The sequence below is a fragment of the Perca flavescens genome, chromosome 11, assembly GCF_004354835.1.
Source record: "Perca flavescens isolate YP-PL-M2 chromosome 11, PFLA_1.0, whole genome shotgun sequence".
Lineage (NCBI taxonomy): Eukaryota > Metazoa > Chordata > Actinopteri > Perciformes > Percidae > Perca > Perca flavescens.
In genome coordinates, this window is record NC_041341.1 from 35,462,773 (window position 1) to 35,490,295 (window position 27,523).

At 47.1% G+C, this 27,523-nt stretch overlaps 1 protein-coding gene across 1 annotated transcript; it reads left to right on the plus strand.

Moving 5' to 3' along the window:
• efnb2a (ephrin-B2a) lies at positions 1 to 27,523 on the plus strand. Its single transcript, XM_028591640.1, has 5 exons — positions 1 to 924; positions 13,074 to 13,357; positions 22,809 to 22,901; positions 24,197 to 24,307; positions 26,755 to 27,523. Exons 1-5 carry the CDS (start codon positions 812 to 814, stop codon positions 27,159 to 27,161), a joined length of 1,008 nt encoding a protein of 335 aa, XP_028447441.1. The 5' UTR covers positions 1 to 811; the 3' UTR covers positions 27,162 to 27,523.

Genomic DNA, 27,523 nt, shown 5'->3' on the forward strand with positions numbered 1-27,523 from the left:
GAGCAGTGCTGAGGCATCACCATACCCCCTGCGTTGTGTGCGGCCGTTTTTTTTTTGGTGGACGGGTCTGCACGATTCCGCCGCGGCACTTTGTTGGGGAGGGAACCCTTCTAGTATGAGAACTTCCATTCCAGCTCCTTTGATTTCTTTCATTCTCATATTTGATTATTTTCTTCATTTTGACCATCCGACCTCATTGTTTCGCCCTCCTCATTTCCCCGCTGCTGTCACCCACAGTTCGTGTCTGAGCGCCAGCTGAAAGGGGATCTCTCTCTCTCTCTCTCTCTCTCTCTCTCCTCTCTCTCTGTCCATTCCTCCACCAGACATCACTGTCCTCTTCTCCGCTGCCGCTGCTGCTGCTCGGGATTTCGGCGTGCATTGCTGGACTATAATAACGCAGAGGGATTTATATTTGTATTGATTTCCATCTGCCGCCCGGCCCACAGCGGACATCCAGCACTTTTTTCTTCTTCTTCTTCTTCTTCTTCTCTCTGAGGGATGTATTACAGCTCTGAACAGGGGAGACTATAAAATCACTGTCCGCTGAGTGAACTATACTGCCGAGCGTGCGCCTTTTGGTTTTTTGGAGCAGGTCTCTCATCGGGAGATGCTCTGGTAGGCTACGGTGTGATCGGGGGTTTGTGGTCCGTGCGCATCCCCACTGGATCGGGATATAAGGTGAAGAAATTGCCGCGGTCAGCGGTTTTTCTGGAGCGCTTTCTTTTTTGTGTGTGTTGTGGACATTTTTGGTTATTTTTTTTTGTTGCTGTGAGAAGGATTGTGCACCCACCCGGAGGCGCGCAGGCTAACCATGGGGGACTCGATGTGGAGATATTATTTTGGAGTTCTGTTTATTGCCTTCAAAGTGGACATGTGCCGGGCGCTCATCCTGGAGTCCATCTACTGGAACACAACAAATACCAAGTAAGTGGAGCACAAGACGCCCGTAGCCTACTACAGGCTACTGCCCCCCCGTACAGCGCCGTATGTACGCGCTCCCGTGCGGCGACCATTTCATGACAGACTCTGTTAAAAAATCAGGCAATTTAATGCTGGCTTACTTGCCGCCTTGCCCCATGTCTTCTAGGCTGCGCGTAAAATACAGAAACAACTCTTCAATTCAGCATACGTCAGGTGGAACAAAGAGCTCTCAGAGTAGCGAGATTTCAAATTTGAATTTATATTCGCCTGTTATCCTCACTGTCCTTTCCCCACTGCGATCTGTTGGAATCCCGTCTCGAAAGTAAGATTTTTTTTAATCAAAAATAAATACAGCTTATGTTGGTTATCTGTATGCCGAGTTTGCCCAGAGAACATTAACGATCCGTGAAAAAAAACACAACAACCTAAATGGATGTGTTCTGTAGCCGCTCTGCAGCTTTAACTCCCACATTTTCTGACCGGAGTTTGGCTTTGTATCGCTGAGACTGCTCGGGGTTAACTGCGAGATAAAATGAGCCGAAATGATAAAGCCATCATCCAAAACACCTGTCAAGATAAGGGAAACTGTGTTTTGGCTCTGCTCGTTGCTTCGCCGCTGAGCTCATACATTTACTGTTCGGGTCTTGTCGCCGTTGGGGAATATTTACGCACAGAGCAGCGGGCGGCGAGGGCCGATCGGGCCGTGCGTCATGGTGCACTCAGCGGCGCGCAAACCCGCCTCACAGGGACACAGCTCGGCACAGTTTGTGCGATTCGTCTATTGTCTGTTGTTTAGTGGCATATTTCTACGGAGTTAGTCAGACATGTGGCGCAGTTTGGGTTGTTGGGAAGTAAATGCATTCAGGTAGCCGTGCGCTTCGCTTCCTCGGGCCAATATTAACTTGGACTATAGGCGTAAAGCTATTACAATTCATATCTGACTGTAACAGGTCCGAGTCAGTTAAAATAGCGAGCTCTGAAGCTGTATTGAGCTCATTAGCAGGCCCGTTTATTCCCTCGCAGTTTACTGGATCGAATATTGGATCTGTATCCTCTGTAATGGAGATAATATTAATGAGAGAGAGATCGAAGAGAAATGAGTGTTGTGTGTTTAAGGCTGGGACGCAGCAGCGGGCCTCTAATGCTCTGCTGCGGGTTCCAACACGGTGCGTGTGTGTGCGTGTGTGTGTGTGTATGTAGAATAAAAATATTTAGGCTAATTGATCAACGAGCCAAACTGTAGGGCGGATATATGGTTGAAATGCGATATTAAAAAACTTTGACTAGACCGTGCATGGTGCGCCTCTCAGCCCGCTGCTCTGCTCTCCATTTGCAGCCTTTTCTTGCTCCTGTTTGGAGCCTGGCTGTAAAAAAAATAAAAAATAACCGTCACACCCGCGGATCTGTCTGCTTTAGGATGTACAATTCCAGGATGTCCTGTACACACAATGCGTGCATGTTTAAAAAAGTATATAATAAAATAGTGCTTTAACTATGACCATCGGTGGGTGATTATTAGGCAAATCAGGCGAACAAACACGGGCCCCCAAACACTCGACATTCTCGCATCCCTGTCCGTTTGTACGTCAAATCCCATTCACTCATGTCAAACAATCCTGCGCCTCCTAAATATTCCTACAGGCCAAGAATGGCGGTTAAACTCTTTTCTGCAAAGTAAAATAAAGGTGTCTTTCTCCCCCTGTACACCCCTGCGCTCAGCCCGGCGGGGGGCGCCCCTCTTTGTGGCCGTTTGGTCACGGCCATACTCCCAACTCGCTCAATAATTCAGCTTTTCAGCTTTTGGCTCCGGCGCAGCCTGAAAGAGCCTCTCTCCCCTCTCTGTCTGCTGCCTTTCCCCTCACTGAAACACACACACACACACACACACACACACACACACACACACACACAGTCGAGTCGGTGTGATGGTCTAACAGGTGTCTGTTGTTGCACGGCCCATGGCTTCTGGAGAGCAACGTTAACTCGGGTCGTGTGTGTGTGTGTGTGTGTCATGTATTTCTGTATTACGTGGAGGACTGGCTGTGTTATCTGCGGGACAGAGCGCTAGTCCTCGGCCTTCTAGCCTCTTGACTGCCACGGCCATCCGGGTCCCAAAGCGTTTCACCCAATGACGCACTCATTTATACTTTAGTTTTAAAAAGAGAGAGAGGGGCAAAACAAAACAAGGTTTTAAATAGGGCTGAGCAATAAATCGATATTATATCGACATCGATGTATGAGGCTAGATATCGCCTTAAATTTTGATAACCTATATGGCATAAGTGGTGTCTTTTCCTGGTTGTAAAGGCTGCATTACAGTAAAGTGATGTCATTTTATGAACTTACCAGACTGTTGTAACTGTTCTGTTATTTTCCTTTATACACTCAGTCGTTGTAACCACATTATTGGTGATTATTTATCAAAACTCTCATTGTGTAAATATTTTGTGAAAGCACCACAATTCAACCCCACAATATCGCTTTGTATTTGGTCCAAAATATTGTCATATTTGATTTTTTCCACATCGCCCAGCTCTAGGTGTAAAGGTTAATATCAGTTGAGGTTGCACTTTGCACACCAATATCCCAGCCCAAATGGCCCTACAGCCTAATGTAGGGAGTTGTTATGTGTAGTCCCCTGCTATATAGTGCCATTTGATGACCAGTTGGTCTTATTAGAGAGGGGGTGACGACAAAACACCCAAATGGTTCTGGGAACGCTTGACTCTGATGTGTGGAGAGATTGCAGTCTAAAGCGATGCAAAATGGCAACTCAACAACAAATATGAACACTGCTAACATATATGTGTGTATATATATATATATATATATATATACATATATATATATATATATATATATATATATATATATATTTTTTTTTTTTTTTTCTGCATGGACTTCACTTTGCTTAATAGCAAAGCTTTCTTTCTATATAGGGCTCGCCCAACAAGTCATTTTGTGCTTTGAAAATGCCCTTCTCATAGAACCTGAAACCTTCTCCATCTCGGAGCTGCAGCTCTTGCAAATTAGTATGTCGTTTCACTTTTGACTCAAAAAGGAGGACAAAACAAAAAGAGGGAAATGTGTCCACCCTCGGAGCAAGTATAGGCCTCGGGCTGCCGCAAACGCAGTATAGGCATTCCGCGGCATTAGTGTGTGCATGTGCACATTCTCGGCGTTGTGTCTGGGTGAGGAGTTCAGAGGTAAAAGGCCACCGAGTGATATCATTGTGCGAGCGCTCGCCTCTTTCTGTTCAGGCGACCAGCCCCGTGTGAGTTGCCTCCTTTTATTTTTTTATTTTTTTGTGGGAGCAGAGCAACAGTCACGTCAGTTTGTAGTTCAAGTCCTCTGGCTGACAAAAATCCCAACTTTTCCTTTTTACTCACTGGAGGAGATGTTGATTAGAGCTACGAATATGAATCGATTAATCGATTTGTTGTCAACTATTCAATTAATCGCCCACTATTTTGATAATTGATTAATCGATTTGAGTTGTTTTTTTATGTAAAAAAAAAAAAAAGTGAATATTTTGGGATTTCTTCACTCCTCTCTGTCACAGTATCTTTGAAACCATTAGCATGGCTTGGTCTAAAGTTAAAAAATACCCCTGACAACATTTCCTACCTTGTTTAAGGCTGCAAAGATGAATCAATTAGTTGTCAACTTAATTAACTATAACTATAAACATATATGCACATACAACATATAACTATATTTACTATAAAATACTATTATGATAATCGATTAATCGGTTTGAGTCATTTTTTTTGTGAAAAAGAGTAAACATTCTCTGATTCCAGCTTGTTAAATGTGAATATTTTCTAGTTTCTTCTCTCCTCTGGGACAGGAAATTGAATATCTGACGTTTTGAACAAAACAAGACATTTGAGGACGTCATCTTGGGCTTTTGGTGGAACACTGATCCACTTTTTTTTCACCAATTTTCGGACATTTTAGAGACCAAAACAACTAATCCATTCATCCAGAAAGTAATCCCCAGACTATTAATGAATGGTCTATGAGAATAAGCGGTCGTCGCAGCCCTGCTGTTGATGAGGAAGAGTTAAGTTCAAGTTTGGGATCAGGAGAGAACACCGAACTGCTCGTTTTTTCCACGCAGTTAGTGTGTGATAAATAACCTTTTGCTGTGGAGTGTGTATCTCTTTCCACAGCTCGTTGAAAGTCCTCATGCCTCCTGCTCGCTGACGGAGAGCCCCGGAGCGTGAATATCTTTATGCAGCAGGTCAGCAATATGCTCAACAGCCCGAGTTGTCCCTGCCTCTGCGTCCCTCTTTTGCTTTTGCGTTAGTCTCCCTCTTTGGACTATTCAAGGAGGGATGAATGTTAGAAATGTGGAGGCTGCGGGCCAGTCTAATGCCTTTGTGTGTGTAGGCCGGGGGGTTGAGGATAAAGAATCAGCAAAGGCTCTCTCTCTCGCTCTTACTCCGTGTGTACTAAGTGTGTGTGTGTGTGTGTGTGTGTGTGTGTGTGTGTGTGTGCATGAAAAAAAGAATCCTCGGGGCCTACGACTGTGTCGATTAAACCTCATTGTTGTTTGCGCTTTACTACTTTACTGCCCTTATGCATGAACCTGCGAAGGAAAAAAAAACAAGACAATGACCCCGCCACCCCCCACACACACACACACACACACACACACACACACACACACACACACACACACCTCCTTCTTCTGCTAATCCATTTTGTAGTTGGGAGGGAGAAACAAAAGGGAAGCCTGCTTTACATGCTTTATGTAAAAGGAGCGCTCCCTCTCTTCCACGGCAGTTCATTAAGAGATTACATAGAAGCCCAAAGGCCCTTTGTGACCGGGCAGTGACGGGGGCACCTCTGTGGGTCCTTTTGTGAATGTGGGGGGGACGAGAGAGAGAGAGAGAGAGAGAGGGGGTGGGCATAGAGATGCAAGTCCATCATGAATGACTGACGAGGCCTTGTGTGCTGAATGTGGTAACCGTGCCTTCCCCTCTTCCTCCCAAGCCCCTGCAGTGCCTCTAATTTTTTGCCTTTTTTCTCGTCTTCCCTTTCTTTCTGGAGCAGAGAGAGGGAGAGAGAGAAAGATCAGTTGCTTTAATTTAGCTGCATCGATCGGCAGAGAGGGTGAGGTTAAAATAAAATGGAAGGAGAGAAAGAGCCATGTTGGACATGGGGCTTCACACTGCCCCGGTTATGGAGGTTTGACGTGGCTTCTTTTAGTTCTTCTTTAATGATTCCTGCCAAGAGAACGAGAAAAGTTGATGATTAAGATTGTGTAATAAAAAGAACAGGGCGAGAAAGAAATAGGAAGAAGCGAGAGAAATGTAAGAGAGAGGGAGAGAAGAAAGCACCGGGGCCCCCTTGGGGGGGGCGAGGAGGGTAATTATGTCTAGGCCTGCTCAGAACCCAAAGGCCTGGATTACTGGATGAAAGGTAGGGCCGAGGCTCGGAGAGCAGACAGAACCACAGAGAGGGGACGATGAGGCGGCGGTGTGGGTGGGGTGGGGGGGGGGGGTATAGGGTGACAGGCGGCGTGGAGACCTCTGTCCTCTCGGACCGACCGAGGGCGAAAGCAGAGGTTGCTGGGAAAGCTTTGCGGGCGGATTAACCCTCACTATGCCCCGGCTTGGCCTCTCTGTCTGCCGCCCCCTAATGAATCCTCGCAGTGCAGCGGGGGGGTCCGAGTCAAACAGTTGCTCTTGATCTGCAGTAAATATTCATCCCCCCCCTCGTTTCACTTGGCTTTCTTATAACTTCAGGGCCACAGGAAGAGAACGGAGGGGAGACTGGGACCGGGGATTACACCGGGGGCGGGCCACCGGGGCTCTGTTTGGTCACACACAGATCCAACAGTCCAGAGGTTTAAATAGAAAGTCTGAAAGAGAGACATGGGGGGTTACATGGAGATGTGCAGTGACAGGAGGATGCAGGGGAGAGAGAAGGTAGAAGAGTTCAGAGACTCACAGATGAGAGATCTTACTGCCTGTGTTGTTTTCTTTCTTTCTTTCTTTCTTTCTTTCTTTCTTTGTCTTTTTATTGGTGATGGATGCAGCGGTCATAACCTCAGGAAGCAGGACTACAGAACAACTCCTCCTCCTTCTCCTCCTTTTTTTTTTCCATTTGCCCCTAACACTTCCTCTCCCTTCCCCTCCCCAAACACACACACACACACACACACACACACAGACACACACACACGCTAAAAAAAACACCAAACCTAAAGGTGGAGTAAGGTGGTTAGAAGATAAATGAGAAAACAAACAGATGTCAGCTCTCCAGGAACCCCCCACCTGTGTGTCTGAGTCACTTTCACAAAAGATCATTTCATCCATGCCTTCCTTTTTTTTTTCTTTTCGTGAAAGTCCCAAAGTTCCAGCCATCACAAAGCTATGGACGTGCAATCACACAGGCACAAGTCCCTGCTTTAAAAAAAATAATACAACCGTTTCCACAGTAAACCTGCGTGTGTGTGTGTGTGTGTGTGTGTGTGTGTTAGAAGGAATTTGCGGCTGTCTGATTTTGGCCGTTTTCATTATGAAAACCTTGTCAGCGTGATAAAAGCTTTGATTTCTAACTCTGGCAGAGACGGGGGATGGGGGGAGTGTGGGGGGCTGTTCTCACCTTGCCAGCAAATGGCCTGGCGGCTGTGGTTAGAGATGAGAGGAGTGAGGCGGGCCCATGGAGCCGACAGCTCTATGTGTGTGTTTGTAGGGGGAGTGGAGGAGAGCGGATAGAGGGATAAACACCGATGAGAGGAGGAGGAAGAGGAGTACAGTGTGTCGTGAGACAGGTTTCCCTTTTACACTGTGCCGCGTGTTATTGTCCCGACACGGGCGTGCCATTTGAAAACGACCGCAACGATCAGTAGGGCTGCAAACTAACGCTTCTTTTCATCGTCGATTAGCTGCTTGATTCATCTTTGGTCAGAAAACGTCCCAAAAAGCCCAAGATGACGTCCTCTAAGGTCTTGATTTGTCCACAACTCAAAGACATTCACTTTGCAGTCACAGAGTGAAGACACTAGGAACGGATCAAACCGATTAATCGATTATCCAAATACAGTTGTAATAGTTGACAACTAATGGAGGAAATCTTTGTGGCTCTAATATCCATGGAACATTTCAAGTTGTACATTCGGGATGAAGAGCGGCTGTTGACTGTATTTAATTAGCCAGTACCGACAGTAAGTGGATGTCTTAACATTAGCCCACCATGTTTACATCCAGCCTGTAATGCCTTGTAATGCCTAATCTGCAGACTAGCACAGCACCAGACCTCTGGGATAAAGGGCTCTCGCATCTCAGGAATATTTACGGTGGGGGGCCCTACTAAAGAAAGGCTTTTTACGGGGGGGGCATTGAAGGGCCAAGTGTGCCTGAAAACAGGACGGGGGTTGGGGTCAAATGCATTTAGATTCATGAGATGGCGGGGTAAGCTTTGTTTTGGTACTCACCCTTGCTATCTCTGCAGCAGCTGCATCAGGCCGGTGTGTGTTTGTGTGTGTGTGTGTGTGTGTGTGTGTGTGTGTGTGTGTGTGACCTTCTCTACCTGGAGTTTGGTTCTTCTGGCTGCCAGTGGGCCAGGTGTCTGCTATCTGACACACACACACACACACACACACATATCCAGCCGCGGTGCGGCGCAGGCAGGGGGAGGAGGCCGAGCGCGGGAGGGGAGGGGCAGAACTAATGAATGAGTGTCTGACTTGACAATCTCCCTGTCTCCGCGTCTCTTCTCTCGTTCCTCGCCGTTTCTTCCCCCTCCTTTTGTGTTCCCTCTGAGAGACAATCCAGAATAGCTCCGATTCGCCCTGCATCGGCCTCTTGGCAGCTTCTCTTTAAACCCACATTCAAACAGTTGTTTTCCTCTTTGTCAGCATTTAGTGAACCCTTTTATTATACAGCACTTTGCTGTAAATCAGCTGGCTAAAATACCAGAGATGTAACAGAGAAGATGGTGTGTGTGTTTTTTTTTTGTGCGCCCCCGGCTAGGGCAGATCTCAATTTGGAATTGTAAAGGCAGTGAAAGAACAGGATACAGCCATTATGATACCATATCTCATATTGTGTAGGAGACACACACGGAGTAGACAGCCAGCGTGTTTGTGTGTGTGTGTGTGTGTGTGTGTGTGTGTGTGTGAGAGAAGCAGTGACATTTGCTTCAGCTGTGTGCCGTGTGCTGCAGCTCTGCCCGTGCGTTAGCTTTCTGTCGCCTCAGTCATGTTTGATCTGCTAGTCGCCCAATTCCTCCAGAGATAGCATTCATGCTAGCAGAGCAGATAGCATTGTCAGAAAGGTGCGAGCGGATGTATGCATACAGTATGTACTTTACAGTAGGTGTGGGCCTGCACTTGTATGTGTGTGTGTGTGTGTGTGTGTGTGTGTTTTTGACTTTCTAATAGCCTCGAGATAGACTTTCAGACATTTTTTTTGTATTTCTGCTTTAGGGAGTTATGTGTCCAACCAATTTCTTTATGAAAAATTGTACCAACAAAAACCAGTATTTAGGGAAACTACGCCTAAAACCTTTGTTTGTGTAAGAAGATGGACTCAGAGAATTTTTTTTTACGTTTCTTTACTACTACAACTAATGGACTAATCTGTGCAGCTCCAAACCAGATGGGGATTGTTGGCAGGAGCCATGCTAACTGTTTGCCCATGTCTTCAGCCTTTATGGTAATCCAGGCTGAATCCGTCCTGACACTAGCTTTAAACGTAATGCACACACATGAGACTGGCATTTATTTTAAGAGGACAGAGCAATCGACTTTGATACACGGGGATATTGACTAGCTGAGCATGATGGGACACGGCGATGAGGACGATGAGGAGCTGCAGGATAGAGCTCTGCTCTTGTGTTGAGGGCCGGAACACGTATCATAGATTAACCTCATTAGATAAATAATGGCCACCACAAGCTACGCTACACAAACGCATGCATGCACGCACACACGCACACACACACACACACACACACACACACACACACACACACACACACACACACACACACACACACACACACACACACACACACATTTAAAATAAGCACATACATGCATGCTTTTACCCCTGTATAAACACGCATGAATGAATGCTAGCAGCCATGTTCACACACACACACACACACACACACACACACACACACACACACACACACACACACACACACACACACACACACACGGTTAATGCACACACCTCCAGCTCCAGTGTTATTGAAGAAGTGAATCCCCCGAGGCTTTTCTATGGACCTTTCCTCTCTCTCTCTCTCTCTCTCTTTCTCTGTGTTCCACCTCTCCCTCCTCATCCCCCCTTCCTCCACACACACACACACACACACACACACACACACACACACACACACAGATGAGAAGAGGATGCCAGATGGCGCCCTGATGCATGGACATATACATACTCTCTCTCTCTCTCTCTCTCTCTCTCTCTCTCTCTCTCCCTGTGTCCAGCACTGGACACACTGTACCACCGCTGAGTGTGTCCCTAGGGGGCAGAAAAAATATTCTCTCGGCCTAGTTAGTCGCGACGTGTGCACACATGTGTGTATCTTGTGCTCCCTCGTGCACCAGCCTCCCGCCCGGAAGCGAAGAAGATGATGCATGCTGCTCGAGGAGGAAGGAGAAATAATGCACATGTCGGTATCTGTACGTTTGAAAGACAAAGAGTGTGTGTGTGACAGAGATAGAAAGAAGAAGAAGATTAAATGGTTCTGTGAGAGCTAGCAGCCAGTATGTTTATATATATATATATATATATATATATATATATACTGATTATGCGTTAAATTTCCCCCCCCACTATTTCATTTAATGCTCTTTGTTAATTATGAATCGACTGTGCCTTGCCACCGGTCCCCTGTGTGAAGGCTCCCCTGCCACCCTGCGGTGGCTGTCTTTGTAGTCAGGGAAAGAACCCAGTGAAATCCTTACAGTACGCTGGTGCTCCGGCTCACTGGGGCGGGTGGGAGGGGGTGGGGGGGCATCAGAGTGATCTTAGAGTCTTCGGTGCTCTCTTCCAGGAAAAGAAGTTCGAAGTTCACTTGGGGATGCGGGGGCCGGCCAACACTTAAAGACATTTGTAAGTAGGCGTCATTTACAGGGGGGGCGATGGGGAATAATCCAAACTGGCCTGTGCAACCCCTTAAAAAACATGCTATAATTTCCTCTACATAAATAAAGACATTTGCACCATAACCTGATGCAGATGAGGCACACATTGTTGCAGAAAAATTCACCAGAATGCAGGAAATGAAGTGATTGATGTGCTCCAAATTTCCATTTTGTTCAAAAGTGGAGATCTCGAGCACCCTCCCCACCCCCAATGTTAAACCCAAAGTTACGCCCTTGCATTTGTATTTACAGTACATGTTACATACTGTACATGTTTGCATGCAGGTTTGTGAGGTAAAGACAATAGAAGAGGAAGGGAGAAAAAGGTAACCAATTAGATCTGAAAGGGTTTATTTGATAATCATTTTGATAACTTCTTCCTCGATTTTATTTATCAAGCGAGAATGTCCAACAAAGTTGCTGGTTCCAGCTTCTCAAATGTGAGCGTTTGCTGCTTTTCTCTCCGTTATCTAATTATAAAAGGGAATTGAATTTGAAGCCATTTGTCAGACCAAACGGGCACTTTGAAGATGTCAGCCGTAGAACGTAAATGACTTCCTAAATAATGAATCTGACTTCACATTCCCAACAGGGCTGCGACTATCAGCTACTGTTATTTCCTTTTCTGGGTTTGTAAAAATGTCACGCTTGCTGAAAAAATGGCCATCACAATTCCCCAAAACTCCAAGGTGAGCTCATCAAATGTCTTCTTTTATCCTCACAGTTTAGAAGGGAAACAAGGTCATGTTCCATATTTGTTCTTGGAAAAGGACTTCAATAATGACTCAATTATCAAATTAGTTTCCAACTGGTTTTCTGTCAGATGACTAGCAGCTCAATCGACTTCACTGTTCCAGCTTTTGTTCACAGGGGCCATTTGTTTTTGCTCACCCACACACAGAATGCACAGAACCAGAAGTACGTAATATATGACCAACATGTACACCTAAATGCTCCCACTAGATATTACCATCTGATTCTGTAGTCAGTAATTGCAATGCATTCCTGTCTATTGACTTGCACCAGTATTCACAGTATGCTATAAAAGGCCTCCAGGGCGTCCATGGTTAACATTTCAAATTGTATTCAAACGTGAGGCAAATTGGTTTAGCAGATAAATACAAGGTTTCACCTCCAACTCAGGCTCCAACTGTGACTGTGTGTGTGTGTGTGTGTGTGTGTGTGTGTGTGTGTGTGTGTGTGTGTGTGTGTGAATGCAATCACAGGAATGCTGCAGGGGCTCTCAGTACTCAGAGACTAAATGTTGCCATTATTTTACTTTTGGGAAGAATTTAGGGAAATTCAACTCCACTGCCAGACATCCCGCTCCAGGCTCTGCGTCTAACTGCGTGCGTGTTGCTGCTGCTGTTCCCTCTTGTTGTGATTTTGCATCACCAAGCTGGGCTTTTAGTGTTTTTTTTTGGGAATTTTAATTTTCTGTTTTGTATGCCAACGCCGCTCTGCCGTCGCCGTCTCCTCATTTATCTGGTTAATTATTCTCTCTTTCCATCGCCTGCCACGATGCCGAAGAAAAGCTGTGATTTTATCTTCAGATACGGGGGTCACTTTGCACACCGCGCACGCACGCACGCACACACACACACACACACACACACACACACACACACACACACACACACACACAGACATTTAAAAAAAGCATATCTTCAGATATTGGGTCACTTGGACTGCACACAATGGCGCACACACACATACATATACATACACATATACACACCACACACCACACACACACAGACATTTCAGAAATGGGGTAATTTTGCACCGCACACACACATACACACACACACACACACACATTCCGTCATTATCCCTCATCATCTAAAATGAATGGACCCGATCAGTAATTACCACATCAATAATTAAGCCGACTTCTCTTTTTTTTGAAAGATATGGAGAGGCTCAATGGCAAACACTCCAATCCGCTATGCATAATGAATGACGTATCATCAGTTTTTCTGCATCTAACTAATATCCTCTTTCTCTCCCCCCCGCGTCTCCTTTTCAGATTCGTGCCGGGCCAAGGCGTGGTACTGTACCCCCAGATTGGGGATAAGTTGGACATTGTGTGCCCACGCGTGGACGGCGGCGGGAGCGATGGCGTGGAGTATTATAAGGTGTACATGGTGCCGAGGGAGCAGCTGGAGAGCTGCACCATCACCAAGGCCGACACGCCGCTGCTCAACTGCGTCAAGCCCGACCAGGACGTCAAGTTCACCCTCAAGTTCCAGGAGTTCAGCCCCAATCTGTGGGGCCTGGAGTTCTTCAGGGGGAGAGACTACTACATCATCTGTAAGTACACCATCATACGTTAGGACTCAACCGCCTCAAACCGTTTGGGCGAGCTTGAGGAACCAGCTGTTGGTTCGACGTACCTCGGATTTATGAGTTTGTTGTGTGGTGAAGTGAATCAGCTGGGGGGTATCGTCACTCGAAGGAGGGTTAGCAAAAAAAGTATATTCGTCTGATTTCTAGGAAATATCGAATAGCACTTAATATAAGACACAATCACCTAACACGTGATATTTCAGTGCGATACAGGGACTGGTTTTTAGACGATGCATCGTGAAAGAGTCTTGGAAACATCTTGTTTTGAGTCCTATCTCGTGAGGTTTTTAAGCTGCTGTGTTATTCGTAAACTATGGGTCATCTTGTTTCTTATTTCAAGTACTCTTACCACGGGAGTTTTCACTTGTTCCATTGGCAGATTGTTTGGACATATTACAAGAGAAAAACAACTTAACTCATTTTTGTTTGTAGTCCATATTGCATCCAGTGCTGCTCTCTCCCCCTACAACGGCGCAGTTGAATGCAAGTCGGTACACCTTGCTGAGATGCCGTTGATGGACCGTCTGAGCCATGTAGGAAATAAGTGAAGTAGATGAGGCTGAGGTAGAGGTTGAGGGGAAATTTGTCTTTCGCTTTATCAGAGCAGACATGGCATAGAATTCCTTGAACATCACAGTTTGAGGCGATCCTGAGGATGATTGCCCCCTATAGATCCTACAGCTGTGAGCACATAGGTAAACATTTCAGTTCCATTTTAAACTAAAAGTCCATTCAAAGCACTCTGTAATGTTTCCAAAGATTCCCCCTATGGGATTTGCTTCTTGTATAAATCAAGCCTCTAGCAAGATCCAAAATGAGAAGATGGGAGTCTTGAAGCCAGACCTTTTTTAAAGTTAAAGGAAAAACGTCAGTATGCTTAAAGGTCCAGTTGGGACATCCCACACCTTTCTGATCTATACCTTTATACGTTGCCCCAAATTAACTTGCATGCAAGAACGTTCTTTGCAGGTAAAATAATGATGACTTCCATTGAATTTGGGGTGTTTTAATTCAATTTTATAGCATTTGAAAACAAAACGTTGAAATGGTTTTAAAACTCTCTCCTGACTGAACTTTGACATAAACCAGTCTGTGATCCACTCAACATCTCTCTGATCTTAACTATTAGTCAAACAATTCATAATTTAGTCAAACAATTCATAATTTACGCTTTTTTTAAACTCAAAAATGAGAATTAGGTTTATTGACCATGAGTAAAAAAAAAGCTTAGCTAGACAGCGTTAGCCACTTGTGCTCTTCCCAGTCCCCCCCCACCCAGGCTCAGTGCAGGTGTGGCCACTTGGCTTTGCTGATTGCCTGTGATGTACTAACTCCGTCCTGGGAGGAAGTTGTGATGCAGTATAGCGACGGCCCCCTGGTTTGAAACATGGGAGGTGGACTGAACCATCTGTGTGGCACTGATGGGGGGGGTTGGTGGGGGGGTGCCGCAGATAGGGCCATCTGTGATGCTCTGCCACAGCCATCTGTGAGCTGTCACAGTAGGGGAAGGCCATATTTCTGACTGAGCACAAGGAAGGGGAAGAAAGGAGAGAGGAGCAGGAAAGACTGCTTCTTAACAAAGCAGTCTGTAGTGGTACAGGAAGTTGGATTTTGCAAAAAAACATACGTGCAAGGTAACAGCTAATTGTACTGTAGTGTATATAAACCCCACTTTAAAGTGGCTGCAGTGGGCGACTCCTGTGAATTGAAATGTTCCTCTGAGCTCCACAGTACCCAGAAGTCCTGCAGAGAGATCTGTCAAGCGGTATGCTCATTCAGTTCTACCTAACAAGTCCGTTTTAAAGCAGACAGGCCACAGTGGCTGCTCTGTCACTAATGTGTCATAGCCGCAGGATGTTTGCATGGCAGGGCACGTCTTGCAGCATTAGAGTCTAACAGGTACTTTTGTGGTCCTTCAGGTGAGACACGTGTTCAGACAAATATGTCAGAGCTAATATATAGTGGGTTAAACGCTTCACAATGGCTGGTAGGCAAATGCACACTACGTTTTGGTGTAAAATAAAGCACATAGAGGGCTATCTGACCGGGGTGGATGCACACATAAGTACACCTGTGCAAGAATGCAGGTGCATTAGCATCCACACCCACAGAAGCCGAACAAACCGTTAGATGTGTATGTGTGCGTGTGTACTACAAAGGCTTTTGACTGAAGAGGCACAGACATGATCATCCTCCCCCTCGTCTCCCTCCACCCAAACGCTGCCGTTAATAATTGATGAGCCGATGCCGGTGTTTACTTACCCCGGTTCTCCCGGCGCTCTGCCTGCGCGCCCGCTGCTGAATGTGATCGCATTGCGGTGGATCAGAATCAGAAGATGAAGACGGGGTCAAGTTCAGGTTAATGCAGAAACATCAACAGCAGCGTAGAGCATCGCAAGGTACGCGTAGGCGTGCGTGTGGTCAGGCAGATACACGCGCGTGAGGACACACACACACACACACACACACACACACACACACACACACACACACACACACACCCCTCAGGAGGCTGGAGCTGCAGGTCGAAGCAGCTTCATTGTGCACACACAGCTGTAGCAGTACATACGCCCTGTGACAACAACAACAACAGCAGTTCTCTTCACTCTATCTAAATATCTATTATACCCATATCTCTCTGTGGCTCTCTATTACAGCCTGAGCAGACGAGAATATCCAATTTCCCACCGCCTCGCGTTAAACCCCCCTCCTCTTCATCAGCCTGTCAAGTAGGAACGGAAATAACGGTGGGAAAGTTCAATTCGGAACTTTGTAAAGACGGGCTGGAAAATCCAATTTTGCAGTTCTTGCAAATTCCTTTTCCACCGACATCCCCGCTCCATCCCTCCATCCCCCCTCCCATCCCCCCCCCCACCATCACAGCTATCCAAAATGCTAATGCACAGCCTAAAGAAGGGAGAGAGGGGAGCTGCTTCTCTATTGGAGTGTGTCACGTCTTTGCTGTTAATTGCCTCTTCTTTGCGAGCTCTGGCCCCAGTTCTGCAGCTTTAACAGCCCACTGCAGTCGCATTGTGGCGCTACGTCGTGAACTTAGTGCTGTTCCTTTTTTTGTCGAATCGGCCGCTTGAAGAAGCTCCAGCTTTGTATGGGTAAACACCAGGAGTACGGCACAAACAAACAAACACACACACAAAAGCAGACAGAGGGAGAGAAATGCGCCGAGGTGTGCGTAGGTGGAATCAGACGCACTTTTTACCTCGCCGTGCTGGAGTGAGTCAACGTGTGAATCTTTGCCTGTGGGCGTTAACTGCGTGTGCCTATGTGTCGGCTGAACAAGCTATGGGAATGAATAGATACATATGGACTCAGGGCTCGCCCCCTGTGTAGCCCTACGTGAAAGCATCTCAAACTTGTTATTTGTGCCTGTGTGTGTGTGTGTGTGTGTGTGTGTGTGTGTTTTGTCGGACCCCTGCCTTCCCTCCAGCACTGCTGTCCAAGATCCATCAGAGTGTGACGCCGCCTCAGAAAGAAAAGTTCACCGCGAGGATTTCATTAGTCTTTTGGAGTGAGCACTCGATACGTAATTAATTAACCGGCGTTTAATCCTCCATTTCTTCTCACAATTGCCAAGGCCCCCACATCAATGCTACGGATCGGAGTCTCAACCAATTGGATTAGCGCGGCCTTGTGTTGAGTATTGTGCCAAGGCGAGACCTAGATTAGATGAGAGTTTGCTCCAACACCACCCACCCGCCCCCCCCAACTTCAAAACCACCCATTGAAGCAATTGTGACATCAGGCCTCGGCATTTGACTCTCTTACCCTGTCCTGTCACTGCAGCGAAGACTGACAGGCAGCCAATAACACACAACAAAAAACAGATAGGTGTGTGAGTCTGTGTTACTAGGTCTGCTCGTATGTGGTTTATCGGTGTTTTAAGCCCCCCCAACGTCTCCTTCCAGGAAGGCACTAGGATTAAGCAATGGTTAGGGTTAGGTGCCTTGAAGTCAACGGTTTGCAAAACGGCGTGTCCTGTGTTTGCTTGCTTGCGTGCGTAGAAGGGGCTGCTATATGTCTGCAGATATCTCTCGCTGCGCCTACACGTGGGCGCCTTTGTGCATTTCTGTGCATGCACATGCGTACGTACTTCTATGGAAAAGTGGCAGCGCACAATGCGGCTCCAGCTGAGAGCAGATGTATTTGATGTGATTGTTTGCGGCAGCATGGCCTGCAGCCGAGAATGTAGTGGGCTGGATGATTACATGAGCTAAAGAGAGAGAGAGAGAGAGAGAGAGAGAGAGAGAGAGAGAGATGAGTCAGGAGAGAAAGGGGGCAGAAAGAGTAACAAAAGCAAAGGAGAGCAAACAAGAGTGAGAGAAGGAGGGACTGGAGATAGAGAGAGAGAGAGAGAGAGAGAGAGAGAGAGAGAGAGCAGAAAATAGAGCCAAAGGGAATAAGGGCATTGCAGGAGACAGAGCGAGAGAGAAGATGAGCTAAAGAGGGCAGAAGAAGGACACGGCTGAAATTACAGTCAGAGCAGACATGCACAGGGAAATTTCATCAAGACTCTAATCACCTTTCGCCTCAGTCACAACAGAAAATAGTCCCGTCACCTCCTTGCTACTCTGATTGCCATCTGAATCCCAGGCGAGCTCTGACGGGGAGACATTCCTCTCACTAAATTGTGTTATGAATTCAAAATGCGCTTTCAGGTTTTTGTCTGATTGAAACCATCAGTTCTTTATTCACCCCGATACGTCCAGATTGGGGGGGACGACATTATCATCACATTATCATCGCGGGAGACAGGTTTATTCAAGTAAAATGCTACGATGTGTCTGACTGGCTAGGAACTCTCAGTCCAAGTCTGCTTTTTTTTGCACCCGCAACCACTTATCGCTGCTGTGATAACCACGCGTTAATAACTTCAGCTTAAGTCCATTTAAATGATGGATTTACAATGTTTGTGTTTTGAGAGAGAGAGAGCGCAGTAGTGGTGGTTATTAGACAACTTTGGGTATTTGGGGCGACCCAGCTTGGGCCTGGCCCTGTTTTCTGCGGGTCACCCCCCCTGTCACGGGTGATTAGGGCACACACTGGTGACGGGTATTAACCAGCCCGTAACCCCAGCGCTGTGATGATGGCTTCGCGCTCCACGGCAAACCCCCGCGGATGGCAATTACGCTCGGCGTTTAGATCATAGCTGCCTTTGTCTTCCTTTCGTCCCCCCTTTTCTGGGACATGTCGTCACTCTGTCCATCCGTCCGTTCGTTCCCTCGCTGTGTGCAATACTCTCTCTCTCCCTTCCTATAGCTGTCTTCCGGAGATGCCTCTCCAGTCTCCTGTTGCCATGCCTTTGCTCTGTCTTTTCTCAGCGGTGCATTGTGTGTTAATTATACCCGCAGAATTCGACAACGTTAGCGACGCAGCTTTCAGAGTGTAGTTTCTCAGGCTTTACAAGGCTACAGATAGCTCCCTATTGTTAACTCAGAGTATTTGTAAAAATGCTCACATGTTTAAAATGCCATAAAAAGGACATTAGAAATATCAACACATTAAACATTTGCTTCCAGCTGATCAAAATGACACAAAGGCTAACTGCTACCACCACTGTTTGAACGTGACGTTAGCTAAACTGCCATATGCTACTCTGAAACCAGCTCTAGATGTAGGCGTGTAGAGATATATTGATCTGGATCGATATATCGATTCAATGATCAACCATGCAATATCATCGATGCAAAGGGAAAATATTGTTTTTTTTTCTGAGTTGGTTATCTCATGTCAATCACAGGCCCCTGAATTGTTACGAATCGAAATTGCATCACGGCGGACTTTGTGATGTCAGCAAATGTTGTATTGTTGTCCAAAGAGTCAGTATAATATTGTATCATGATAAAACCTGGGTTATACACCTCTGTCTAAATGCTAGCACAGTTATCTGTAGAACTGGAGTCGGTCTGTCACATCAGGAGAAGGCAGCTCACAATTGACTGTCTCGTTAAACGCCGGGTGATTTTCCACTCTCTTGATTGGATAAACGGGATGGAAATTAAGTTAAGGAGGGTAAATTAAGTTAGGGAGGGTGAGGACGGGCGGGGGTGGGGAGACTTGCGGTGTGTTTACGACGTGGGGGTGGGATTGTGGTTGGTGGTATGCTGGCGCTAGTTTTACAGGTGGCTCTAACACACGCAGACAGTCAGTCACACACTTCTGCTATTTGTTTGAAACTACATGTGACGTGTGTGTGTGTGTGTGTGTGTGTGTGTGTGTGTGTGTGTGCGCGCGCGCTGGAACACTTTTTACTAACCCACTCAAGCTGTCACTTTGGTCTCAAGCGGTACTTTGTCACAGCCTGTGAGTGATTTTTCCTGATGGCCTTTTTCCCCTGTTGCGGAGCCTGTTTTTACATTTGTGTGTGGTTGAAGGTGTGTGTGTGTGAATGTATGTATGTATGTGTGTTTATATGTATGGGACTAGTCTTCTTCAGCCCAAAAAAAAACCCAATCTTAACCACATATTACCTGTTCGAAAGCAGTCTGTAGTTCACAGTCAAGATGGAGTGAATGGTGAAGGAAAATCAGATGTCGCTTTTCCTTTTTCCACACAAGCCAAAGTATTGGATTTATCTTTCTCACTATTTTTTCTCCCTTTTCCTTCTTGTACTCCCTCACCTGTCCCCCCCACCCCCTCTCCCTGAGTCCTATCTGGGTGCTGTAATGCCAGCTAGTTGGGGACTTAATCCATTTGTGAAGCTCTTGTATGAACCACGTCTATCTCTCTCTCCCCCCCTCCCCCCCTTCCTCCAATGTGTTCCCCCCAGCATTATGGATTAGCTGGTTAACTGTAGCCAGCTAGTCTGTCGGCCTGGCCCTGTCTGGCTGGGTTGAGGAGGGCCAAGTCATTCAGCCAGCCGTAGACCATTCAACAATCCCATTCTGTTTAAATCCAAGTCAGGCTTGCCGGGACTGCAGCCTTGGCATAGTGAGTGTGTGTTTTACTCCACATTTAAAGGGGAAGAAGAATCCCAAGTTTAAAATGACTCCGGATTGAAGAGATTTTTTCTTCTTCTTTTAAATGTCAAGAAAATCTTGCAGCCCAAAAATATATATATATATATATATATATATATATATATATATATATATATATATCTGTTTTTGAAGGCATTACAAAAAGGATGTTTCTGTTTTTTTTAGCGTCAGTGTAGATGGATGTTGATGAGTTAAATGGTTTAATAGGGCAAAGGGAAAGGAGGCGATACAAGTGGCGGACCTAAATAAACCTTCTGTGCAGCTGACCGCCCTTCACATCCTGTGAACTCTGACCTCTCAGGCACCAGCGCCAATGAGCGTGCACGCACCGCGGCATCCCACGCTCCCCACGCTCCCCACGCCGCAAACACAACCGCACTAATGCGCCTTCATCGCGCCGATCACTCTGCCAAGTAAACAGCGTTAAGGTGGTTAATGACATCCTGCATGATTGTAAAATCCACGTGTGTTGTGCTAACAGGTTTATGGAATGAACACACGCACGCGCACGCGCACACACACACACACACAGGCACAGGAGCGCAAGCCTTTAAGAAGCTTTGTCTGTAATGTGCTTTTCGGGCTCCACTGGAAAGCCATAGGTCAGCTAGAGAAGGAGACAGGGGGAGAGAGGAGGCGAGATGGAGGGTGGGAAGGAGGGAGGGAGTCCTTGTTAACATGCTCTTTGTGTCCGCTCCCATCACCATCTTATTGAAGCAAGGGGATTCGGATCAAAATGATTGGTAGCTGGGAGGGTGGAAAAGGAAGAAGGAAAAAAAAATAAGAGAAAAGGAGGAAGAGAAAAGCATCAGACTATGCAGAGCTTCATCTCTACAAAGCTATTTCAATCAGGGTCTCGGCACCCGCCTTCCAATCCCCTCGCAGTTGATGGAGAAGCTTCGAGTGCTGCAGGAATTGGAATATGTCGAGATGGCGACGGGGGAGGGGGGGGAGGGGAAGGGAGGGGCGGCGAGTGTGTTCAGGGGTAAAGGGGTTTCAGGGAAGAAGGTAGTGGCTGCAAGGTGGCCGCCCCGGAGAGGAGGAAACTGGGGAGGATGGGGTGCTGTTGATGGGAGGGGAAAGAGAGGAGAGGCTTGAGAGGAAGCAGAGGGGAGGGGATGGGGGGTCAGGGTGGCGGTGGGAGGGGGGCAGTCGTATAGTGAATGCGGGTCACTGCGCGCTGGCGGGAAGCCAAGCCTCTAAGCCCTGGCAGCTCGTTAGCCTCTGTGTTAGTGACCTGATAGACCACAAGCCCTACCCCCCCCCCTTATTGCCTGTTCCCTTCCCCACTCAGGATCTGCTAGCTGCGGTTCTGCCCAGCGGCCTCCGGGGGCAGCCCGGCAGAGAGGCGGAGTATGGCGGCATTTTTACGTTGCCTGGGCCACATCTGTACAAGAGCGACAACAAGCAGAGCTTTATTTGATCAGAAGTGCGGTTTCCATTTTTAAAAAGGGCCCGTACAGCATCTGCCTACAGGGCCCGTTTTGTTCCTCCTGTCACATGTGGGACAAGTCTCGCTCCGCCCCATCCAGATTCCTCCCCAACATCTGCTGCTGTCCCTTAAACGCAGTGTTTAGCGCTGCTCTTCTGTTTTCTCCTGTGTGTAAATGTTTAGTTTTTTTTAGCTCCTTTAAGCTCTTTTTATCTAAGGGCCATTGAGGTATTCATCACGTCCCTCTATTCCCTTAATTTCACTGCCTCTCCTGGAAAAGTGCCCTATTTCTTTTTTTAACACATTCTCACCACCCCCCCACCCACCCTCTCTGTTTACATCCCTGAATATTTTTTTTTCCCATCTTGTCAGCAGGTCTCTCCATCTTTTTAAGCCTGGCAGCAAGTTTGGCTTTTTAGATCTGAGCATTTGAGGGCTTTAAAAAAATAAATAATAAATCCCAAAGTGTGTTCTTTAATAACCGGCTACTTCTCTCTGGAGCGTTGTTAGCGCTAATGCACGATAAACCGCAGAATTTCCCCCACGGCTCGCCACCGTGGCTGCTGTCGTGGCAGTCATGGTCGCCTTCCCTCTCTCGGTTCTCCCCCCTCTCCTCACCTCCCTTAACTGCCTCCTTCACGGGGCCCATCAGCACAGTTAGAGATCTTACAGTCACAATTACTCAAGCTAATTGACTTTGGGGACGTGAAATATTCCAGCGGAGCAGAGCGTCTGAGGTGATGAACAGGTGAATTGTGATTTTATTAAAGGGCATATGACTCATAGCCTTCCTCAGCAGAAGGCTCTCAGGGCCCATGTTGTCTTTGGGAACTGGCTGTTTTTATTCCAAGATGAGAGGCTGAAGGCATATATGGCAACACGCTTTCCCCAACGCATCTTTTTTGTGCCAGATGCTCGCAGTGACAGCTCATTCTAACCTTGTCCCTTTCTCTCTCTCTCTCTCTCTGTCTCTCTCTGCCTGCTGTAGCTACATCCAACAGCACCATGGAGGGCATCGACAACCAGGAGGGGGGAGTGTGCAAGACCAAGTCCATGAAGATAATCATGAAAGTGGGACAAAGTGAGTATTGTATTATTGAATTACAGCCGTGAGGGCCTGCGGGGCATGAGCAGGCAGCCACAATGCCGAGCTAGTACATTGTGCAAAATAGTGTGAGACTCTGAAAATGCCCTAATAAGGTCATAGGAGGCTGTGCAGCATGCAGTTCCATCGTCTCCATGGCACCTGGGGCTGCGAGGGGGCAGGAGATGTAATCTAGCGGAAGCCTAACACGCTGAAACAGACACACACACACACACACACACACATACACCCACAAACACAGTCACACACCGTTGTGTATGCTTGCATGGATACATGCATTGGAAGCATCTGCTGTTATATGCTCTTTCAAGTAGAAGCCTTTCTACACATTAAATCTAGTTTGGAGGCCCACAAACACGTCATTCTCATGAGTCCCCGTGTGCACACTGCGTCTGAATCACACACCGGACAAATCAGTCGCTTTCTTAATTCTAGCAATAATTATTTGTACGTTAGTTGCCTGGCTGCCACCCAGAGTAGTCATTTACCTGGGGTTTAGCCATTTCGTCAACACCGGCTCCAGTGCTACTGAGAAACGCTGAAGGTCAGGGAATGAATCACAGCGTCTACATTTGGAGGAAGAACGGAACAGGTGCTGCACAGGCAACCATGGGAATGGTTTCTGCTGCCTAATAGTACTGGAAATCAGCTCCGGTGTTGAGAGTTGCTCACAAGTCAGTGGCTTTATTAATTGAAATGTACTATTAAGTTTGGTTTTGGTTCGGTAGAGCTTGACGGCGCGTAGAGTTCAAGCTGAGACTAGTGATTGTAACAGCAGATGCTCAGTGAATTACTCCAGCGTGACTGTTCAGCATCAGAACCACTGACACAAAGTCTAGCAGCATTTGGAACCAAATGGACCCAGTGCCGAACCAAAAACAACCTTTAGCTACTCTTTGTTGTTGATTACAGTGATAATATGGGCCATGAATAACCATATGTACAAAAATGGTTAACTTGGATATGGATCTAGTGTAAGAAAATGTGGCTGCTAGGTGCACTGTTGAGGCATTTACAGGTTCAGAGTTTTGTACAAACTTTTGTCCAGTTTCTGTACAAAATGCCATCTTTGTGTTTCCCTGGTTTGTTGCTGAGACTAAACACCAGCAGTTCACCTACACACGACAGCAGGGGCGGAGATACCCAGCTGATGAATGACATGAAACTAATCTGAACCTATCCCTTACCATGAGCATAATCAACGTAGACACGCACTACAGTGAAAAAGAATTCCCCATTAATCCATATGCATCTTATTTGCACTTTTTCAGATCCCTCTGATCCTATTTCACCCAAAGACAACCCCACCAGAGTACCCTACCCTCCCAAGCATTCAGATGGCAAGGAGACCTACAACCCTAACGAAGTGCTGGAGAAACCAGGTGAGACCCCCCTACTCGCAGCTTAAATCCCGGGAAATTGGTAATTGAGTGGAGGGTTTATGGAACCAATTTGGCATTTGGGCAAGCGATTGTTCAGTGCAGCTAAAAGCAGATAAGTAAGTAAGCTAAGTAAGCGTGTGTGTGTGTGTGTGTGTGTGTGTGTGTGTGTGTGCGTGTTTGCGAGAGTCACTGAGGTGTGCGTGTGAAAGTGAAAGGAAAGAAAGGTCAGCGATTCATCAGCCGGTAATTGAATGTTGCCCATAAAGCTGATAGGCATCTGCGGCCTCCCAAGGACTTATAAGGTATCTCCGCGCTGGCCCCGGTCCAGCCTTAAACCCGCCGCTTAAGCGACATTTTCAAGAAAATGATCTGATCGCTGTCTGCCATCTTTTTAACGACCTGTTCTTAGTACAGACACGCACTTGTTTCTGCACCGAATCACAACTCAGACGGACGCGCGGCTACGTGCAGGCCGCTCTTATCTCTACTATTATATTGCAGTTAAGAATCTCCCGAGAAGAAATTCAGACCGGCAATTTCCGCAGCCAGCTGTGCTCAACAGGAAGGGCCCAAGAACAAAAACAACCCCCCCCCCACCCACCTCCACCCCCGTGTCCTCTCTCATTGAGGGCGTGGCCTCACCTGACTCTCTTTGTCTTCACTCCCAAATCCATCCTGACCTTGAGCATACAGATCTGCCGTTCTGCCATGCTGGCACTGTTCTCTGCAGACATCAGCATCTTGCTCTCTCCATCTTCCCGTCTGTCTCTCTCTCTCGCTTGTGTTTTATGTCCCAGCCCTCCGTCCCGTCAGCTAGCGGGAGCACACGGGCGTCTGAGTGCTACGGCAGAGTCTGAGGCAGCATAATCCCCTTGTAAAACAACGGAAGGGTCCTTGCTTTGGGCTGCCTGCCATCCTGTATCCACCCAGTCCCCCCCCCCCACACCACCCCCACACCACCACCACCACCACCACCACCACAGCAAAAGCACTTTGAGGCCCTCAGGAGAACAGCGGCAGACAGGGAGACACAGTAATCCTGCCTGCTCGGGGAACACGCTCTGTCCCGGGGAGAACAGAACACACCCGCCCTGGAGGTGTTGGATGGGAACCAGAATGTCCATCGCTGCGAGTCAGAGCCCAGCTTGGCTTCCATAATTGATGTCTCATGAAGACATCAAATATTTCTTTCTTATTGTCTTCCCTCCGGGGTAGTTAGTCACAAAATTAAGTTACTTTTTTTTTTTTTATGTCTTTTCAAAATACAATTTATCTAAGTGCCATTTGCCTGTATCTAGCCCAGCCTTTGTATCTCCTATCAGGCTGCACTCGTCCTAGTTTCAAGGTTGCCGTCTCCACCGGCTGAATTTGAATAGCCACCGATCGAATGTGACCTTCATACAAAGAGCCCTCTATAGGCGGGCTTCACTCTCAGCCACTGTTCTGCTGGCCCCTTTCCTTCACCTTCACTGTGACTCGATGAAAAGATTGTGAAGAATGAATTTGGAAAGGCAGGAGACGAATGTCGAAAACACAACTTCCTATTTTTCCTGTAACGGGTTCTGTAAGCTGAAGTGTTTTGGATCCTCATACAACATCTCCCTACACCCTCCTGGTGTCACAATGTTAGACAAACACACACCCGATCGATTACTTTTAATCGACAGATCTGTTCAGCTGAGTTTCTCCGCAAAGAATCATACACAAGTTTACCAGAGATGTGCTCGACCAATCGACTCAGAGAGGGCAGCCTACACATTTTTGTAACTTTCCAAAATGGACAGTCCCAAAATCAAAACCACTTCACACAGCAATTGGCCAGACAAGGGTTCTCTCAAGCTCTTTTTTATATTTATGACACAACCAAGGGCAACACCATGAATATCTTTGTGGAAAGATAGTCCGAGTGGGTATGCTAACCCTAACTCCATCTGGATGATTATCTTGTCTCACCTCTCTCTTAGTGAGAGTGAGATTGAGTGAGATTTGAATGCCTTTTCTTATTTTAAAGGAAGGTCAAGGTGCTATAAAATACTGTAAACTATCAAAAAGCTCAATCCACACAGCCCGTATTCAAAAAACGGTGCCTTTAAACGAGCCGCAAGGGTTTTGATGTCACAGCCCATTTTCTGCATTTCTACATACGTTTAGGGACTGGTGATACAAAATCCAGGACATAATTAAGTTGATCATAATGATAAATTCCTCCAGAAAAAATACTACTACTACTAAACTACGTATAAGAAATGGGCGTCTTACTATCTTTATTGTTTAAAATAAGAGCCAATCACAGAGACTTATAAATGAAATTAATATCAAATTAATTTGAAAGTGGTGTTACTACTGGAGTTTTCTCTCTCTGTCTGATGATCTACGGTGTAATGAGAGTTTGACTGTGAGATGTAAATGTAGTCATTTGGCTCACGCTGCCTCCCTCTGTCCCCCAGGTGTGGCGCCCAGAGAAAGCGGCGACACTGACACCGGCGGGAAGTCCTCCAGCGCCATCGGCTCCGAGGTGGCCATCTTCGTCGGCATCGCTTCGGGCAGCGTCATCTTCATCATCATCATCATCATGCTGGTCCTGCTGCTGCTCAAGTACCGGCGGCGGCACCGCAAGCACTCGCCGCAGCATGCCGCCACGCTCTCCCTGAGCACCCTCGCCACACCCAAACGGAGCGGCGGCGGCGGGAACAATAACGGCTCGGAGCCCAGTGACATCATCATCCCGCTCAGGACTGCTGACAGCGTCTTCTGCCCGCACTACGAGAAGGTCAGCGGCGACTACGGCCACCCGGTCTACATAGTTCAGGAGATGCCCCCGCAGAGCCCGGCCAACATCTATTACAAGGTCTGAGCTGGAACTTTGAAAAAGCACGAGACTGAACTGGAACAATCCCGGGCAGAGTGGGTTTTTAGTTTCGGCTGGCGCCGCCAGCACGCCCGCAATCACTCTCGCTCTTTCTCTCTCCGTCTCTGTGTGTCGACTCCTCCTCCTCCTCCTCGTCTCTGATGTTTTGTCACTGCTTTTTTTCTTTATCAAAGTTTTGCTGATACCTTGTTGCTGTGGTTTGGTTCCAGTCGGTGCGTACGGGACGGGTGAAATGCTAGCGCTGCCTCTCGTGCTGCTGCTGCTCTCTGGGGCTCTTGGGAAATAGAGAGGACCAGCTCTTCTTTCCCCAACGCTGCTCCCTTGTTTTGTTTTGTGCACCGCAGCAG

What these genes read in the sequence shown, in the direction of transcription:
- efnb2a (XM_028591640.1), top strand. Translation starts at nt 812, where the DNA reads ATGGGGGACTCGATGTGGAGATATTATTTTGGAGTTCTGTTTATTGCC. An exon ending in TGGAACACAACAAATACCAA is followed by an intron (nt 925 to 13,073) that starts GTAAGTGGAGCA and finishes TCTCCTTTTCAG; the next exon opens with ATTCGTGCCGGGCCAAGGCG. An exon ending in GAGAGACTACTACATCATCT is followed by an intron (nt 13,358 to 22,808) that starts GTAAGTACACCA and finishes TGCCTGCTGTAG; the next exon opens with CTACATCCAACAGCACCATG.